The 21,599-nt window shown below is 36.4% G+C and overlaps 1 protein-coding gene and 1 long non-coding RNA gene across 2 annotated transcripts; both read right to left on the bottom strand.

Annotated features, from left to right (window-relative positions):
* Window positions 1–445: 445 nt before the first annotated feature.
* LOC105437808 lies at window positions 446–4,320 on the bottom strand. Its single transcript, XM_030986103.1, has 6 exons — window positions 4,209–4,320; window positions 3,546–3,650; window positions 3,189–3,318; window positions 2,546–2,647; window positions 2,002–2,154; window positions 446–1,138 (listed from the first exon to the last, which is right to left on the bottom strand). The coding sequence occupies exons 1-6, from the start codon at window positions 4,229–4,231 to the stop codon at window positions 1,013–1,015; spliced, it is 639 nt and encodes a 212-aa protein (XP_030841963.1). The 5' UTR covers window positions 4,232–4,320; the 3' UTR covers window positions 446–1,012.
* Window positions 4,321–7,237: 2,917 nt separating this feature from the next.
* On the bottom strand, window positions 7,238–14,835 carry LOC115924205. Its single transcript, XR_004064210.1, has 3 exons — window positions 14,570–14,835; window positions 8,122–8,185; window positions 7,238–7,342 (listed from the first exon to the last, which is right to left on the bottom strand). It is a non-coding gene; the product is annotated as an uncharacterized LOC115924205 (long non-coding RNA).
* Between the last annotated feature and the right edge of the window lie 6,764 nt (window positions 14,836–21,599).

Raw genomic sequence — 21,599 nt, 5'->3', positions numbered from 1 at the left:
TTTACAGACTAAAAAGGTGAAGGGGTTAAGAAATTGGATTTGAGCCAGTGTTCGAGACGCTTGATCTGCCATCAGTTAATCCTCAAGAATGTCAGCTGTCTATCTCTTTGTAATATGATCATGGGTCTTTTTTCATTCGGGTCTCGATGGATCGAGACAAGCACGTCTGATCAAGGCTCGTAAAAATCATGGTCTGAAACCGTCTGATAAAGACTGTTCAGTGATTAATCCCAAGATGACAAGTTCTCGAGTTTTATTCATTGAATAGTCACTACGTAACATATAGCATGTTGCATGAAAGAGGCTTTGATGGGTAGATTTTGCAATTGCCTTGCGCTTCCATGTTAAAGCCCTGCTAAATTTCCATTCAGCGTGTTTATTTAATTACCCATAATGCACATTTCCATATCATGCCCCTTTCAGCTATTTTGTAGCTCACCCGAAGTTTAATGAAACATTTTTAGATAAGAAAGACGTAAAATGCAGATGTGCATCAATGTTGTAGTCCCTCTGAAGTCAGATTCAGCGTGTTCTTTGAGTGACCTATTGATTTCAGAGCTTTTCTTATCCGATGTTGTCAGCCGTTTTATAGTTCCTCTAAAAATTCCATAACGCAAATTGCCTGAATCACTTAAGATACAATATTTTGGTGTAGTTAAGCATTTTTATGGTGCACTCTTGTTCTAGTCCCCCTGTAGACCAGAATCTTGCTGGTTCTTCGTATCCCCTACAATTGAATCAAGTCGCCGAAGATGGCGATATCAACGAACTCATATAACCTCACCAGCCAAGCCATGCGGGCGTCCTAATTTAATGATCACGCCATCTTCGGCTGGCAGCAAGTTAGTAGGGGGAGGTCGCGTTGGTGAGGTGAAAGTCAAAAATTAAATAGCCCAGATTCTGGACTAGTCCCTCTTTAGTTCCTTTCGGGTCATTAGTGAATGATCTTAGACCAGAACTGCCATTTTGTAGCACTTCTCTAAAGTTCCATAGCGCATGTTGTTAGAATGACCTACGATCGCACCTCTTCGTACATGTCGTTTTCGTCGATGTCGTAGCCCCTCTGAACGGTACGAAAGTCCACGGGGTGGAGGATGAGAATGACAATGCGGCCTGCCTTCTTGATCATCTCCCATACCTATCAATGGAAGAGGGAAATAGTTAACAATCTTACATCATCAGGTCACAGGATGGCTTTGTTATGCCCCCCCCCCTGGCGCTCAAGGAGGGGTGCAATTTTTAAAATTTTCGAGGGCCACACAAAAAAATTAGTGCTCACTATCCCTAAAGACACTGATTGCAGTTGTAAAAGTTTCCAGGGAATTGTTATAGATGGCTACATTTCAGTGATTTTATCGATGCCATTTCAACGTTTGGTGATTTTTGTAAATGTTTTATTTACTATTAAATTTTATAGAATCATGAACGCAAAAAATTAGTGTCATCAGAAAGGTATTCAGTTCACTACTGTAAAATTATTTTCAGAACGGCAACGAATGAATGAACGACCCAATGTGTGATATGAAATTCTTTTCCTAGAATTCTAGAAACGTATCCTCATGATGGTAAGGAACGTTCTCGTATGTATCTTCCTGGCGGGCTGTGTGTGGAGTAAACTATATGGTAAGCCAAAGATTTTATCTTAAGCATGTAAATATTTGTCTTGAGCTTAAGCTACACTGATTGTCGAATTTACAGCATGATGATACTAAAGATTTTAATGATAATGATAATAATAATAAAAATGGTTGATTCTTATTGACTCAGGGCAGCCACGTCGAAATTAATACTGTTCTGCCTGCATGGGGGCACCACAATTATCACTATCCCACCAATTGACAGGACCAGTTGGAGAGACAAGAGTGGCAAATGTGGATTAATGTCTTGTCACCAGAAATAACACCCCAGTATTCCTGTCATCCTTATGACCCTCCGCTTCTTTTATATTTTAATATGAGTGACCAATGGTAAAGTGGAGACGATTCTGTCAGATCTGCCTACCTGTTCTGTAGATGCATTGGGTTGGACGCAGTCAAAGTTGACCTCAGTGATGACGTAGTTGCATCTCAAGCCTGCACTGTTCAGACAAGTGGTATCGTTTGACTGTAGAGATCCTCTGCGATGAGCCAGACCTTCTGGATATACCCGCTCAATCTGAAATGAGGATTTTTTTTTTTACATCAAATGTTGGTAAATTTCTCTGAGGACTTTCTGCAGGGGTATCATCATTCACAACTTACGTCGGTGAAATTCTAAAAATTGTGACTAAAGTTTTTCTCTGCAGACCAGCCTTGCCTGTAGGAAATTGGTTGTTGCTTTGAATGTTTAAAATGAAGGCACTTACAGAAATGATTCAGGAAATGGTACCCCTTTGACAGTTAATAGCATTTTGTTTCCGATGCGTAAAAGAACACACACCAAATTTGAAATCATGAGATGGGAGGAGGTATACGGGAGTTGGAGGGATGCTAGATGAACTAGGTATTTATTTCATTTGGCCTAATGTTTCAGCCAACAGACGCAATATAGTCCTGCCTTATCTTACCTCGTTTCCGTGGAGTTTCAACCCTATGTCGTCAACATTATCTGAATTCCATTGGAAGTCACAGATTGTTCCAAACGGGATTCTCTTTAGCGTGATCTCGATCTGAAAAAGAGAAAAAATTAGAACGTTTTGTTACATTAGACTTTATATCATTCCGCCCTTGGAAGGGCATCGATCCGCAAGTTACCTTCACCGAGTTCTGCTTAGACTTTCGATTTTTTTTTCTTCTTCGATTCCATGTTTTTTTTTTTGTCTTTTAGGTCATCGATTCGCAAGTTTCCTTCACCGAGTTCTTCTTAGACTTCTGATTTTGTTCGATTCCATGTTGTATTTGTGTCTTTTAGGTCATTTTCTTTATGCAATGTATATGAAGTTCGATTCATAAAATGTAGGATTCTTGCACGAATATTACATGAAATTCATTCATTAACATTACAAAATTGCATAACAATCCTGCCGGAAATTAGTGTCACCAAATTCATTCAAAGATAAGGCAAATGAGTCAGTATCATTTTCTCAGAAGTCCTTCAACCAAGATTCAACGTGCTGACGAATGATCTAACTGATGTATTAATATGAAATATTGCATTTATATTTGTTCTCATCCTTAACAAATGTTGAATGATTTAGCATAATATATTACCTCCGGTTTGTCTGACATTCGAACACAGTCTCGGGCAAAGTGGACGTTTTTCAGCATATTATCATTGACCTTCAACCACTGGTCACCTACCCGGAAGTAATCCTTGAGTTCGCAAGGAACATCCGTAACTCTGTCATGGGTGAAGAAAAAAGGAATAATAAATTTCAGTTAAAAGACGAAGAAGCAAAGTTCTGTTAAAAGAAACGACAAGAGATAAAACTGAAAGGGGAGGGGGGAATAAAGCAAGAATAGAAAGAAAGACAAACTGAAAATTAGACCCCCACTTACAACCAGCCACCCTCCGCCCCCCCCCCCCCAAAAATATATATATATAATAATAATAATAAAGGTACTTACAAAATACTGTCTCTGGTTTCATTCAGCATAGACAAGTACCGAACGATGATAGTTTTGGCGATACGTACTGTTGCTGTTCCTGATAGCTTCTCCCCTTTAAGTTTCCTATAATAAAAAAATAAGATGAAACTAGATGAGTAATTTATTTGGAACCTCCAATGTAATTAAGCCAGTTAGATTCCAATCGTTGTTATATTTTCCGTTAATGCACAACATACGAAATACATTGTTCGGGTTTTATATTAATTGATGGTAAAGTTGATTAAGTTCATGAGAAGAAATATTGCGCACTGCATGTACAACATAAACTTTCGAACGAAGTAGTGGGAATGCAAAATGCCTTTTTTAAAATTTATTTGTAAAATAATCTCGAATTATATATGTGGAAAAATAATGAAACACCATTATTATTTCAATTCCATTCTAATCGGAAGTAACGAAGTATCTCCAAGGCTTTAGACCTCACATATCCAACACGTTCACGATATATGCCTTATCGATATCCTGCAAAATATAGTTTTAAAAATAGTAACTGTACATAATAACTAATTCCATTATATATCCGTATTATTTCTAGAAATCGACTTATCAGCTGCTTTGTATCAAAAATACATTTTCCATGTAAATTGTGAAGAAACTAACTTTATCTCCTTTGGCTCTTACTTGCATTGCGTTTCAATCTTCATGGCTGGATTTTTCTCAGGTAGCTTTGGAGGGGCGAACCTAGCCGATAAAGACGGCACACTTAATTTACGCGGAGGGACATGTGGTTTGGCGTCATTCCGTACAGAGGCTGATCGTTGCGGTGTTGTACGTGTGGTCATCTGAATGACGGACGAATTTTCATAGATCTGTTCAACCTCGGGTTCAACCAGGCACAAGCCAGCCTTGGGTTCCAATGTTTTTGAGCTTGGGGGGTTTCTGAATTCGGGCTCTGAATCATCAGTCGATGCAGGACTGGATGGCCAACTACTCTCTGTTGGTTCTTTACAGCTGTGTAGACTATGAGGAGCTGACATGGCCGAAGCACCACATTCGGACTCTTCGGACGAAGTACTGCAGCCAGAGAGACGGTTATCACTTTCCGGCAAGGGATCCCTGCGAAAATCTGGAGTCTCGTACTCGTTCTCCTGCTTTTCCTGAAAGACAAATTCGATAAGACCATTGTTCATATTGTGATTTTGTTACCTTTACCGTGGGTCCTCAAACATTAATTGTTCATGGAACTTGAATATTCTTGTTTTAAAATGCCTTTGCTGTCTACAATGTTTCAGATTTGATGGCGTGTTTCCACATGGGACCCTGTCTTATAAAGAGGTGATATTAAGCGCAACTTATTTGTGATTGATATCAATCGCAATTATGTTCATGAGAGATTGCAAACTTGCTATTGATTGGAGAACTTGCGAATGATTTGGATCGAGCGTAACTCTTTATAAAACGGGACCCATGAGATCACACACTGTACGATCAGCACAATGCAATTCACATGATTACATTAAACTTTATCCAATTCCAAAAAATATGTCAATTTAGACACTGTCTAAGACACAATTTCGTTTTTCAATCCGTTCCTTACCCGCAAGAAGGCCGTATCAATAACATATTGTAAATGGCAACGGCCTTATTGCGGGTAGCCGACGATTTATTAACCCCTTATTAGTTTACTGGCATATGCAATATTTCTCCGTTGGTGAACGGCCCACAAATCTCATCAAGAGTTTTGACAATATAACGAATAAGGTACTGACCTGAAGCACTACCGTCTGATGAAAATCTTCGTACAGTTCTTGTGTCTTTTTGAGGGCCTGCTTGTGCTTGGATGTTCGCTGCTGTCTATGCCAATTCTTCGGATTAGGAACACGAGGAACGTTCTCGTATGTATCTTCCTGGCGGGCTGTGTGTGGAGTAATGAAAGTGACCAAATGATAAATGGATATTGCTATTATTACGCGCTATAGCAATGTTAACAAAAACATTATTTGAAAACTACACGACTTGATTTAGAGATCAGAGTCATTTTCTTTGTTGTTTTGGCTACATAACCATCTACTGGTGAAACATACCAGATGTTCATGTATTTATTTGGACCTACGCGCGACACCGGCTCATTTATCATATTAATAATTATTGTTTCTTAAAAGCGCTTTAAGAGTTACATCAACCAATTTAGAGCTGAAAGTAATGATATTACCCTGGTCACTGGATTAATATTATATTCAGTAGATTACAGTACACATTCTCCACTGTCTGGGGAGCAGACTTTTCTAATCACATTGACCTTCGCATCCTTCCGGGTACCCAATAAGAACCCCGGTAAAGAGGAGCAATCTAAATACAATATATTGCGCTTAAAGACAAAAGTGGCGAGTCAGGGCTCGATCTACGACCTTTGCATTCCCAGTCACGTGAATGAACCACTCGACTTCGACACATCGATATCACTGAATTCGTTCACCATGCATATTATTTGAGGTATTTACCGGGGTGTGACGTCCAGGCCTCCAAGTGAGGACGTCCACGGCAGACTGGGCTCTCGTCAGTCTCCTTGATAGATTCTGGTGGATTGACCCTCTTCTATTAGATATAATTTAAAGAGAAACTATACACTAAGCCGATTTCGCTAACAACAACCAAAAATGTCAATTAAATCAATAGATAAATAGTGGAATAAAATAGAGATACAAGAAAATGAATACCTATCTTATTTTTAAAGGATCGGGAAGAGCAGGAAGCTACATGACAGACATGTGCGCTATATAAGAAGCCACCATTATTATTATTATTATTACATGTACATTTCGTTGTTTTTCTTAATCAAAGGTTTCATGTTTATTGCAGGCGATAGCTCAAAGACATTACATTTCAGACATGCCCTCACTTTCCATGATAGAAGAAAGCTTTATCTATAACAGTCGACGTTTAATTCAACAACGGGACTAACCTTAACGACTTTGTCTAGCTCATCGTGAAAAATCCCTTGTACGTTGCCAGGGGCAGTGATGGCGGCTCCTTTCCGAGTCCGAGACACGGCCGATCTATTGGAGGTAGCATCTGTCCGTGTTCTCTCTCGATAGGGCTGCGATGGCTGTTGATTGGGTGTGGTTCTTCTGGATATCAAGGCCTGTAGTTGGCTGCACCACTCATCCCTCTGATCTCTGCGTTAAATCAGTAGAACGGTTGGGGAAAATTTTCCGTTATGACGTTCTCAGTCTCGAACACATCGGATATCCATGGTGCGAATGACGATTGATTTCTTTATTCTATTCATTAATTAATTATTGGGTGTTTATCCTTCTTCTTAAACAAGTTTTGTTTTAAACACCCTTTAAGGAAATCAATAACTAATTGCTCTGCCACCGTGACAATCACTTATACTACTGTAACTTCTCATATCACTAGTCATACTTTTCAAACAAATCTTTTTTCTTTTTAAAATCAGAATTGCTGCTGCAAGGGCTAGATTGTTTTTAAAAAAAGTATACTTCTTCTGTTTACTGCTCTGAACCATATATATCTTATCAATTTAGCCTTTTTACTGATTTTTCTTTTGCTCACCTTGTATATGTGCGTAGATATGTAGGTTTAGCCCCGCTACCACTACCGGTGATGCAGATATAGTTGTCGTACTTTGCCTTGACGATCTTCGGGACAATGTCACGCTCTTGCACGGCTGCGAAGGACTTCACTTTGACGATAGAAGTTGGTTCTTCGGATCCATCGGTGAATATTTGAATCTCTGGACGCTCCCCGATGTCACGTGGAACTAGCTTGCACATCACCAGTTGTTCTTTGTCCTGTAATGTGCATATATTATCCATTTGATGTGTGCTTTAATCATCATCACCACACACATTATATCGATATCATTTTTTCAATAGTGATTTTTAAAAATACGAAAGGTTTGTTGTGTTTATGTCTTCAATCATTAAACAAAGGATAGCTGACAATTTCGACCATTCTAAGTTTTACAACTTATTTTTATTTGACTATTAAAAGTCACGTCAATCACCTGTTATATTGTAAACTATCACATATACGTTTACAATTAAAGGACGTAGCGAAAGGAATGTTTCTTCAATCAAATCACATTAATATTGATTTTGATGATTCATTTTGAAGAAAGTGTAGTGAACGAAATAGTATATCAACAAGATTTAAATCTCACATTCTTGGTAGTGTTTACTTGAAATTCAGGCACCAGTTTTCTCGATACCGTCATAAGTCTAAATTCGTTGACATCACATAGAAGAGCGTGATAATTCTATATTACACATTTTAATGGAATGTCCAAGAAGTAAAGACTTATGAACGTTTCGAGAAACAGCCCCCAGTAGTCTACAATAAAACCTCCATAACATTAAATGACTCGACATGTCTTTTTTTCGAAAAATAATCCTACTAATTTTGTTAACTTTGTGTTAAAACAAGGAACAGATAATTTTCATCTGATTCGGATCAAAGTTAGCTTATAAACTCCAGTTTTCTTTTAGGGTATCAATATATTTAGCTTTTGTTGATGTGAAAAGAAAATGCAATGATTTATTCTATTTGACGACGCCTGGACATCTCTTACCGTTCGCTTGAGGAACCCTGCCTTGTGCAAAAACATAGGAGTTTCTGTTGTCCCAGACATGGTTCTGAAAGATAAAACATTTCGATACTACTTCAATATCTGCAATTATTAAACTATCTGGCAGAATATAATCCATTTCTGTTTACATAAAAAGTGTCTTGATATAGAGAACATTCCATGTATTTAATTTGTTCGACGTTCCATAAAGTCGTCCCTACCTCCAAGAAGGCCGTAACAGTTATGTTTGTCAATGGCATTAACGGTATGATTGCAGGTAGCCGACGAGGTATCAGTACCAAACCAGTCGATTCTAAAATTTTGAAATATGTTTGAGTTCAGGCGTTTCATTCTATTGCTTCGAGAAAAAAAAAGGAAATGATGTAGTATTACACCACGGTGACATCATACTCTTACAAATGGCCACGGGTCTCAGGAAACAATACAATACTGCTTTTTAATGGGAATACTTCTGTTTTTTACAAATTATATTATGATGATGATAATGATGATAACAATAATAATAATAATAATAATGATAATCATGAGACTTGTAAGCGCTCAAGGCGCACTATTTCAAAAAGATGAAATAGCATCTGTATAATTAACTAAAGAGCAACTTGAATAAGATAGAACAAACAAAACTGACAGAGAACAATACATTTTTTATGCCGAATTAAACATATGCGTTTTAAGATTAATTATAAATACTTCACCTGATCTGCTATTACGAATCTCTGAAGACATGAGCAAAGGTCCCCCTCCCAAATATTCAGCTTAGAAAGAACAAGTAATCCGCATTTAAGAGAGCGTAAATATGTAGACGAAATGTAATGATTTATAAAAACACGGTTTTTGTCATTCATTAATTTTTATAAATCTAATGTTGTCATCATTGCATCATGAGTTCAAAGGATAAGTCATTGCTTTTCTATGCCTTATGGCAACCTGATGTGAATATGGGAAATACAGGTGACAATAAACTCGTCCTAACATAGACATTCTGTTTGTAAGAGATGAGGGGGATTCTAAATCTTTATATTCCGTGAATCTAGATTCCTACCATATGGTCACCGTGAAGGCTTATGGCAGTTACTAACACAAACTTAAGGCTTTTGTCATCCTACCAAGTCCCCGTTTCTTTCCCGGGTATGGAGTGGCAAATATAGATTAATGCCTTGCTAAAGAACATTATATCAACAACTTCTGAACTAGATCAGAGTATTTCCTAACCAATGACACTCATGTATCTTGCATGGTGTCCATTCCATTTTATGATCGGTTAAGGATGCAAGTTGCAAGTGTTAGCATTCACATTTGATAAACAGATATTGATGAATATGCATGTCCATATAGATAAAATCAACACACAATAAAATTACAAAACCCGATGACATCGTCATTTCTGACAAATTTCCATTGACCGGAATATTGTAAGCCCTATGAGCGAAACTTTGTTAGACCTTTACATTGTCAACCGCGTGTTTTTTTTTTTAATTCTGCGGTGAGTCTCTTGAGACTTTACTCCGTCGCAGAATATGTTTGTCTTATATATATATATATATATATATATTCTCATCGTATCGTATTGGGTAATCATTATTGCACAATCAAAGATAAACACCCCGCGTTATTTCAGTTGTTTGAATAGTACTCAAACAATCTGAGAGCTAATGAGGCGAGGAATGTCAAACCTTGTTCGTTGTAATTAATGAAAACGTGAACTGAAATGTCCCCAAAATTCAGTTGTGTAATGTTTACATTATCATTCATTCAGCATTGTTCGTTCGGATGTTCAAGTGGGAAAATAGCTCATGTCATGGGACTCTATATCAAGTCTATTGACTCAAACTTATATTTGTAAAAGGTACCGCTCCGGGACATTTCTTCAGAAAAAAGGAAGAAGAAACAGATTTGGGGGCCATAAAAGGGGAAACAACTGGTGTAAAGGTGTACAATACTGATGACTAAGTCTAATGTATTATGATACTATCATATGATTGATAGCAAAACCGTATAGCATTAATCAAAGTAAATATTATAAAAGAAAATGATATTTCAATCGTACTTTACTTTTCAATCTATTACACTTAGAAACATAAGGGATTCAAAATTATCAGCCACCCTAGACTTGCCATGACTGTTGATATCATAATCGCATTGCTAATTCTAATAGAAGCTTTGGTAAAGCTCCCCCCCCCCCTAAAAGGTATAAAGTGAACATGCAAGTTCGTTTGTAAACATTGACCCAATATTGAGTGTAATGTAGATTGGTTAGAATTTATCCAATAATTGATTAAGTTGTACCAGTTATTAGTGTATTATACTGCGCCTCCTTTTACATGTCGTTCGTGCCAAACAGTCACAGAAAAATCAATTCTTAAACGAAGAGGAACCATAGACTATTTTTAACAAAAGAGGAAATGTTTCATATCGTATATTTAGAAAACAATTTTTTGGTCAAAATTAGAAAACCATCTTATTATTGAAGCTTAATCAATCACATCCCATTTCATTACAGACATCTGTACATAATCCGAAGCAACGTAATAAATGTGCTATTGCAATTCAATTATGAACTCTGATCCCATCACCTGTCATGCAAATTTCAGCTAAAAGTGCCAGTATTTATTGAATTAAGATGCCTTTACAAAATTAATACATGTTTACTTAGAACACTCTGTAGCGGATCCACATGTCAAGTAATCAAAACACTCTGTTGATCAATTTTAAAGAAAAAAAGTTAAAGATGAATGATGAAATTGATTTACAATTTTGTGTTTTGTTTTGTTCCAATTTTGAATTTGGTTTTTATACATTCAAAAGCTTTCAAACTGAGTTTATTATAAACAATGTATATTTTCATGACAAAACAAACACCCAGGCCTGCAAACATCCCTAGATGTATATTGCATCATGATTCCCGGTACTCGTTATAATGATCATCAAAACTTCATTATCCTCAAAACAATGATATCAATAGTTACCCAAGCTTGTGGGCTACAGCACTGGAAATACCCAAACAAAAGATCATTAGTTTTCTGTCGTTATCAAAACTGTTTTTTCAAGATATCAGAAGTTTCACAAGGTAATTGTCTGTCGATCAATTTCCTGTTGATCTCAAGATATGGCACACAAAGCTCCTACTTTAGTTTTTTCTACGGTGATTTAAGTAGTTTTTTTTGTTCCTATGGAAGAGCTTCAGGAAACTAAACTCATTCTCCCACGCACTCTTCTCATATAATTGTGACTAACAAGTACAAAAGTTGTTTTATATCCTTAGTGTAAATTATCGATGATAGTTTGCTTTAAAAAGTCGGTCATTATCCTAAACTATACAATACATTTTCTGGTTAAATAATCTCCAACTCACGATTGAAGGCTTTTGGTATATGCGTTAGCCTACCTGAATAGGCTGTTGATATTTTCGTCAACGAACCCGCTTATGGGGCATTTGAGAGCAGTTAAGCATGAGAAAGGGTATTAAAAAAGAGAAAGAAAGGAAATATATGATAATAGAATTTGTATTTGTACACCAAAACGAGGTAAAGAGGAAAACAGGAATCGGAAAAGTAAAGAAGGGGTGATAGGAAGGCTGCCACATAGTGTTGACTTGTTCAACATGACAAGATTTTAAAGCGAAATTGCTGTCATATGAGATGACTATTAATGCAGATGGTTCTGCAAATTTATCTGATCAATTTTTACAAAGATACTTTTGATTTTGGACTCGTATATAGAGCTCGTTAAGATCGAGGGTGCTAAAAGTTTGATTGTCTGATAAAATATTCCCACGTTATAAAGTAGTTTTGATTTCGATTCTTTTGTTTCGTAAACGTCAGGCGTGTCATCTAAAGCTATTACGCGAGCAGTCATGATTTTCATTTGTCGAAAGAAATCGTTAACACATTAAAAAAATATCACAACAACCATTATGAAATATTATTCTTTACTTAATATTCTGTCAATGATTGAGTGAAGTTGTGATATTATGATGATATCACAACAATGTAAAATATTTGGGATTCGGGCGTATTTCTTTCATTTGATTCACTTAATGTTTGAGTTAATTATAGCCACCCCTTCCTTTGCATATGCCTTGTGATAACGATACATTCGACAGTGACAAAAGGCGTCTTTATTTTATTACTATTATTATTTGTGATGGTGGTGGTGTAATGGTTCCAATATTACGAGACTTACTTGACAGATTAATGTAATCCGATAAATCAGTATAACATTTTGCATTTTAGTCGTCGGTACCTTTCTCCTTGATTTTTACAGAAAAGTGTTCTGATTGCAAGCCGGACTTATTTGATCAGATACTATATACTATTTCTTCCCGATGGCACTAATAAATATCTTTATTGATTGGGATTATAGCCTACAATCTTGTTATGCGATATAGGCTATATGAACAAACATCAGTACCAATATAACTATTATTATTTTTAATAGCAATATTCCTTCTTCTTCTTCTTCTTATTATGGTATCATTATCATTTTCGTTCTTATTATTATCATTGTTGTTGTTGTTGTTGTTTTTGTTTTCTTTTTGTATCAATATCATTATCATTATAATTATTATTACAATTATTATAATTATTATCTTATTCTTCTCCTACTGCAAGTTGCTCAAGTATTCAACTACTATTAACATAAATATTAATTTGGAGATAGAGATTAAAAGTCGAACATCATTATCGGCACATTGGATGTTATAATATTAATTATGGAGTCACAATGAAAGTCCATACATGTTATTATAAACAATTGTTTTATTGCACACAATTTGCTCCTCGATTTATTACATAATCTTTTATTTCCAGAGGTCTGATCGACACAGATTAATGATGAGCCATCCAGGATATGATTACTATGTTGGCTAGACGGCAATTCCGCTCAGCTTTCAATCTGGTGTAAAAGTTACAAATAATGTCATTTTCATTTTATTCCACTGCCAAATCCATCACAATTTAAATACCTTTCCAGCTTATAACTTAATTATTATTCCCCCTATAAATGTTATGGTTTTTGGTGTTTTTCGTACATGTAACTCGAGAATGAAAAGTGAACTGCTTGAATTAGGGCCTTTGTTGAATACACTTAGATATAAGCTTTAATATGTCGTTGTTAATCAACTTGACATACACTGCTTTGCATGGTCCCCCACATCGAACAATCATTGTGAAACCTTTCAAAGTAAATACAGTTTTGTTCGGAAGAGTGAATAAAGGAAATATAAATATCATAACATTATACGTCCAAACACCTATACAGTGACCTTTGTACCAGTATGATATATGTGGGTGTTCGCGTGTGTGCGTATGTATGTGAGTGGTATCTGCTTTACACAAATGGTATTCATAATCATTTGATACAGTCAATAAAGTACATAAGGAGGAATGCAGACAGTATAACATTGGGAAGTTATATTACCACTGTTTCGTTTCCTATGAATGGTAGTATTTCTTTACTTGGAACAAAAAATATACGTTTATAGTCGCCTTGATGAATTTCTTGCAGACATTATTAGTGTTAATTTTAGAATCTCTTTTTTTCCCCAAAGGTATTCCACAATTTAGAAGTACATGTACAAGTATTATAATCACATATCCATTATGTTTGTGTGATTAAGCTCAATAGAAAATAGTAAAATATAAAGATACTTTGCTATCCCATATGAAAAAATAGCTCTTACAGGCATGCAAAAATAAATCATATATCGTCACATCAACAAAATAAATTAGCTCTGTTATTACTCTTGAGAGGGGGGGGGGGGGAGAAAAAAATTCTGTTTGTTTCCGTTTGTGTTTTGATACAGAGTGTTAAAGTTTAATCAGCATGAAGTTCGTTTTAAAGATAAAACTGAGTTCTGGTAAAAAAAATTTTTTTTTTAAATTCTTACAGAATTAAATTAAACTTACACTGACTGTTCAAGATTACAAATAAATGTCATTAGCCAAACAATTTTGGTAGAAAATGTATACTGGCTGAGTAATGAGCATAGACAGATTAGGAAATCAATGTTAGTAGCCCCAACACCATTTGTGCAGTCCCATATACATCTTTCTGTGTACAGTGCTTGTTACTTTACCGAGACTGGGCCAAATTTATTATGATTTTAATGACTCCAGAACTTTGCAGTACACACCAATACTTAAAATAATGCTACATGATCAACTTTTTCTGATTCATTCCACACCTTTTCGTCCACAATGCAATCGGATGACCAGAACTCACCTTTATCTTTAAGTATAAACTTCTGTGTTTTATTTGCATGTTCAATCTCTCTCTATCTCTCTCTCTCTCTTTCTCTTTCTCTTTTTCTCTCTCTCTCTCTTTCTCTTTCTCTCTCTCTCTCTCTCTCTTCAAAATTCAAGTCTGCATTTACAAGGTATTATATTTCTCATGTTAACAATAAGCTAAGTAGCTGCATTATTTGTCTCACCTCTCCTTCTCCGACATACTGCCTAGGTAGATACTATCCGACAGTTGGCCAAGCTGGCGATGAGACTGGTTTGGAAGCTTGCTCTCACGACGATAGTCCGAGTGAATTTCTGATTGTTAAATAATCATCACTGTACTACCCTTCTAATTGCTTCCCGTGTACCAATGAACCCGAAACAGGCCTTCACTTCAGGATATTTAAAAAAAAATGAGCTCTAAAGTGCTCGCAATCCAAGATCAAGTTATTTTTCAACTTAACTTCCTCAAACTGATATTTTGTAAAAAGGGAAAGACCCGGCACGATTACAGGCCCAGGCCTACACGCATGACGTAGCTGCTTTTATCAATTCGGGGGTTTCAATGATGACGTATTCGGCATAATTGTTAACTAGCAGAAGAAGTGTTTGTAATTGCCATGCCAACTCCTGTCAAAAAAAGTATTGGTTTTCTTTTTCCACTTTATTTGTTCTTACGAAGTGTGTATATGCATTTCGATGGATTTCACTATTTGACTTTGACATGTCTGATGCTGGTAGAGTGTCGATTGAACATGATCATTAATTTTACGGCAACATCACGGCTTTCGTCATTCATGAACTTATTTAGTTTTTGTTTTCAATCCTTTGGTAGGGTTATGTAATGTCACAAAATATTCCATAACAATTTTTTATTTAATAGTTGTTTAAAGCAATTATAATTATAGAGATGAGTTTTTACGATGGTTACAGATTGTTTAAAATATTGTGATAAGCACGGCAGGTTTATGGGCACACCGTCAATTGCCCCGACTAGTGCCTTATCGCTTAGTTGAGTAAACACTACACCATCGATGTTACATACCTAAAACCATAATAACAACAAGCAAACAAACAAAAACAAAAAAGAAACAACCCCCCCCCCCAAAAAAAAAAAAAAAAAAAAAAAAAGTTCTTTCTTTGTATCCTGACAAAAATGAAATGTTTCCCCGATAGGATTTTGTTGCACCACACTAAACAGTAACACGGAAATAGTGGGCGGGTGTGAGGAAGGTGGTGGTGGTGGTGGTGTTATTATTCCAATCAAGTATGATTCTAAAAGAGCTGGCGATCGGTGGAGAAGTAGTCCAGAATCTGCCCGGTCCTTTATAACTCCCTACACACTTTCAAGCCGTCGAAGATGGCGTTATCAACAAACTCATAATTATGCTCACCAGCCCAGCCTGGCGGCGCATATATCTTTTACACAACTGTTTACCCATTTTCGCGACAAAATTTCAAGAAGTGCTCTGGTGAAAGAGTCTAAGTCGTCAGCGCACTATATGTGCAAGCACGTACACCCAGGGAAGGGAAAAGATAGAAAGGGAAAAATAAGGATAGTGGAGAGGATATTGAGAAGGAAAAACAAGGAAATCCATAAGGAAAGAGAAGAGGATAAGTCAAAGGAAGAACATAAAAATACATAATTGAAGAGCTAAGAGGATCATAGACTAAATAAAAAACAGGGAAATACATAAAGATGGAGAAAGGAAATCTATCAGATTAAAGCCCGTCTGTACGACGTTGGTCAGGAGGGATACCTACCTGCATGGTCACTGACAGGTGGTTATCTCATCAAATCAGCTCTCAATTAACATAAGAAAAAGAGGATCATGGGAGATCAACGGTCAACACTTAGGCAATGTTTGCTATATAGAGGTCGCAAGTAGCTATAAGTAGTGCAGTGGGGGCTTTAAAACAAAGAAATAGATGACGAAGGAGAAAAGGAAAGATTAAAGGAGAAACAAAGAAATAAATCAAACAAAAGAGAAGAGGTTAGAATGAAGGGGAACAAAAGAATTACATAACGAAGGAGAACTGGGGGATAGGTTGTGGAAAAACAAAGAAATATGTAACGAAGGAGAAAAAGGATAGATTGAAGAAGAAAAAGAAATACATGACAAAAGAGAAGAGGATAGATTGAAGGAGAACACAGAAATACATAATGAAAGAGAAGAGAGGATAGATTTAACCCGAAACAATTAACGAGTATACACTGTGTAACACTGCTAAGGGTAATGCTAGACTCTGTCTCTAGTCGTTTGCACAGTATATTTGACTGAAGTGGCTAAACAGTTATGTAAACAAAATATGCGCAGCCTGGCGTCTTAATTCAATGATCACGCCATCATCGGCTGGTAGCAAGTAAGTAGGGAGAGGTAGCGTTAGAAAGAAAAAAAATGAAATTAAAAAAAAGCGTTGGTGTGGTGGAGATCAAAATTAAATAGGCCAGATTCTGGACTAGTGGAGAAGTCGCGAGGAGGGTATGGCAATGTGTGTACATTAGGGGTGCGTGGGTAAGGCTGGTGGTGGTGGTGGCTAGGAGCGTGCGGTCGGTGGAGATGTCGCGAGGAGGTCCATGATGGTGGTGGTTGAGCTGCTTGTGGTGGTGGTATTTATAGGAGCCCGCGGTCTGTGGAGATTTCGCGAGCTTGGTTGGACAATGTGTGTGTGTGTGGGGGGGGGGGGGGGGGGTGGTGGGATATGGTGGATGGTGGCGGTTTAGTTGGTGGTTTTGATGGTGAATATGGGGGGGGGGAGGAGATAGGTATGGATAAATACAGAGCGAATTAAAATGAATACGAACAGAAAGGCGGCCCAAATGGCACCACTATTTTTCACCTCGTACGGAACGCTTCGAAATCAAAATCGTGGTAAACTCCATGATGCGAATAAACAATTCATCCAGCATAATCTCTGGTACGCGCCATTATACTGGTGGCTTTATGCAGTGGGGGGGGGGGGGGGCGACAGGGCCCAATACCTTAGATGTACGACCTATAGATTTACGATTTTTCAGCTGCTTTTTAACTCCATAATCCCGGAGGCACACACAAATAGTTATTACTGCACTTTTGTTCACTTTGTGTACTATACGACAGATTTGACGCCCCCACCTTTCTGCGATTCGCTGATGGGGAGAACACCCAGTAAAGAAGAACAATGTATCATTGAGCATTATCACACGTGATCGAGGTGGCTCGATGAATAATGGTTTCTGATCATGTAAATACGGTAGATTATGTAACTGATTAACTGTATACGATAAATGATTTAGGCATCATTAAATGCCACACCAATCTAGGGACTTTGTTTAAGTGTAAACACTAAAGAAATCACAGATTTAGATTGCTTTATCTAATTGACGTCATAAAATCGATGTCAACTAGAGTTTATCGTGTACATAATATGATAATGGCTAAGGGGGAATATTGTTATTGTGTCTGGCATTCAGCCAAATCGTAGAGGGGTGGGATGGATAACAACAATATTGATCAAGATAAAATGGTATTGATTTGTCGTAGTCTAGTGGATACGTCCCCGGGCTGCAAATCCCACGGTTCACGGTGCGAGTCCCGCCGCGGCATTTAATAAATGTATTTTGACAAAATATAAATCTACATTTGCCCATCTCCACCCAGGTGAAGTAAATGGTTACCCGGTAATAAGGCATTTCTTAATTGCTTTAGTGCCTTATTATGGCGGCTCAGTTACAGCCGGGGTAATAATGTGATCGTTTGTACATGTATTTAGTAGCAGCGCTATATTAATGCGCTTATTACTATTATTATTATTGATAGGGATAAGGCCTAAAAAAAAAAAAACTTGTTGTATTGCTCTTTGCGACCGACCCCAAACTCTGAAAATCTACGGTCGGCTTTTAATTTATTTTTTATTTTTTTTTTTTTACCGTTTTTTAGATTTTTTTAAATTAATGAATAAAAAAATATGTATTTTGTTTGTTTAAATGGGATATAAATGCATAAAATCAAATTATTCCAAAATTCAAACCATGGATAATTATGAGGTGAAATAGATATAAATGGAATGGTGACGCTGAAACACATGCATTAAAGCATTAAAAACTGAGAAATATCAGCCAAAAGAGGGCGGGAAAAAACGAAAACAAAAACAAAAACATTCAAATCTGAAAAATATCGGCCCAAAGAGGGCGACAAAAAAAAAATCCGACCAACCGACCCATGTTTTGGCACCCAAAGGGCAATACAACACGTTTTTATTTTAGGCCTAATAGTGAATGGTATCAAGAGGTTATATTTGATCTTTATCGGAATTCTCACTCTCGCTATAATGTTGTTGTTATTTTTGGTCCCATCATTGAAAATATAATAACCACTAATATTCCAAAGTTTTTTTGGACACATTATGTCCCGTGGAGTAGCTAGGTTGGGGGGGGGGGGACAGCGCACCCCCTCAAATGGCGAAATGTTTAGATAGAGAGTGGGGTAAACGGGAGAAGAAGACTCTAGGACCTTCCCAAATGCCATATCCTAGTAAACATGATCTATGTCTTGGTCATTTACAAGTTTACTGAGTGTTAACAGTGCTCCCCCCCCCCCGTACAAGTTGTCCTCTTATTGACTTACGCTGAGCCAATGAGACAAACGTGGTGATAATGCTATGGTACAGTTTTGATAAAACAAACAAAATCTAGTGACTTAAAAATTATGACAAATTATGAAACTCATGTGACATATAAACATTAAAAAAAAGACATTTATTTGAATTCGGTGGCTACTCGTTTATCCGAAGATTTATTTTCTCCGAACGTTCGTCATTGTCAATAAATATGATTCAGTATGTGAATATTTGCACACACTTTGCACTGGGTACTATGTTTATCATGAAGTAGGGTTTTCCCCCCAATGTCTCTTAGTCCTTTATTTCTTCTTGTTGCATGAACTTCTCAAAGATGACAGTATTGTACATTAAACAACCTGTATCATTTTATGTGTTCCAAATAGAAATTCTTTGAAATTATTAGAATGGCATTAAAAAAGAACCCTGTTCTTTCCCTCCTCATCTCTGCAGAATTAAATTTCATTTTGGTCCCTTCTATGAAAACTAATGTGAGCCAATGCCCCTGCGAAGAACTTTTTTTCTCTCTCTCTCTGTTGTTAATCATAGTGTCGAAGTGAGAACATAATAGACTTTGTTCTCGCCCCTTAAAATTTCATCGTATTTTAACTGTTTTCATTTGCAATTATGAATATCTTCCTTTCTGTAGAATAAATCGAATTTCAAAGGCGGACATGCCACTACATAAGTCATAAGTTATGAGGAGGGAGCAGGGGGAGGGGGAACCGTCACCTATTATGATCAAAGAGGCGTTTAGTTCTTTTACACTTTTTTCACAATGATTATGAATAAGGCGTTACATATTTTGTTCGCTCGCCTTATTTAGAAACTCCATTTCTTACAAGTTTGCGACCGGAGTCAACCCCTACCCCTACGCATACATGTATAACAACGGGTATACACATTTCTCTTTTTCCTATCTTGAAGTTAAAAAATAGTTTGAATTTAGTTTGACTGATAAGAAATAGCTTTAAAAACTTTCTTCACACATTCAAAGAATTATTAATTCATCATTAGGTAACTTTGAGAACGGTTAAATGTGGAATATTATTTTCTGTCCAATTAATTTGAGTTTGAAATAGAGGCCCTATCGATTTTATTTCAACTGAAATAAGATGTCACGAAAAGTCGTCGGAACGAAAGCAAAACTTGTGTATGACTGTGGCACATTTGCAATACCATTTAAAGCTTGCGGCAGATTTGTAAGGGCGCTCATACAAAAAAAAAATGAATAAAATAAAATAAAATAACGCCGTGTCAACTCACACATTCCGTAATCTTTAATTTTCCGTTGTTACGATCCACCTCTCCCTACATCTCTGCTTCTCTCGCTCCTTTCTCTCATCATGCTTAGCATCTCTATTCTTTTAATAATAGTATTGCTTCCATAGACCGTCCCTTGCTCTTTGGGTCATCATGGCTGTTTTTTGCCTCTCCCTTATCCCCTCTGTCACTGTCTGTTTTCTTTCTATCGATCTTAAGTCTAAATGCAAGGCGTCTAAACAAAATACGGAAATAACAAATATATATATACAGATAATGAGTTTTATTGTGCAACGCATCATCGTTTTAAAATTAAATACACAAATATACGTTTCGTTGACACAGAAACAGGAAAATGCACTTATTTACATATGCATAATTATTACATACATTCATATATATATATATATATATATATATATATAAGATATTTTAAGCCAACTATATAACTTTATTTCCGAGTTTTTGCCCCCCCCCCTCCCTCAAGGATAAAATGGCTAATGGGTGATCATAATTTTTTACAAACAAATAAATATAAATAAATGAATTGATATCTATGTTGTACACACATTGTACACACATTCAAATATAAAACTATGAATATTAATTTACATTAAAATGTATGCGTTCATATGTAAGAAGAAAGAAAATATCTGGTACCACTCGCCTTAAGAAAATAATTTGTTCATCCATTGTTTCTATAGTTTAATGTTGCCATAATGTTTTTTTTTTCTCCCACCTGGAATCGCCCATCTAGAATCCAACACAGATGTATGCATTACATACGGTGAACTAACATACATTAGATGTTGAAAATCAGTAACTGGCAAGAATCAAGGAATGCCACTTCAATACATTAAGAAATACATTAATTATTTCTACATTAAAACAAATATATAGTACCGATGGGTAGCATTTATGTCGATCGACCTCAAGGTAGTAATTAATAATGATGTGGAATAATGTACTTAATTAATATCTACAACACATATTGCTTATCACTAAAGTTTATAACGAAATTTGCTATCTATCACATCATAAATTGAGTTTATTGAGTTAAGCAAAATCTTAAGATTTAAAATGCACTTAGGCCTTCATGTCAGAATAAAAGAAGAATCAGGTACAAATTATAGACATTTGCATTATTGGTCGGACATCGCTAAGTCGATTTAGGTTTTCTCTAAAGATGAAGCTTGCCACCCCCCCCCCCCCCGAAGCTTATATTTCATTGGTATATGAATATATTCAGAACCTCAGTCATTTGGATTTTACACGTTTGAGTCCTAGGCCTGTATCAAATACTATTGCAAAACATATAACTTGCATACATCTGTAAATACATACAGTTACATGTATGTACAGTAGTTATTCAGC

This window comes from Strongylocentrotus purpuratus, unplaced genomic scaffold, assembly GCF_000002235.5.
Source record: "Strongylocentrotus purpuratus isolate Spur 01 unplaced genomic scaffold, Spur_5.0 spur5_scaffold_15, whole genome shotgun sequence".
Classification (NCBI taxonomy): Eukaryota; Metazoa; Echinodermata; class Echinoidea; order Camarodonta; family Strongylocentrotidae; genus Strongylocentrotus; species Strongylocentrotus purpuratus.
Note: the sequence above shows the minus strand (reverse complement) of the source record. Positions and strands in the feature narration are given on the sequence as shown.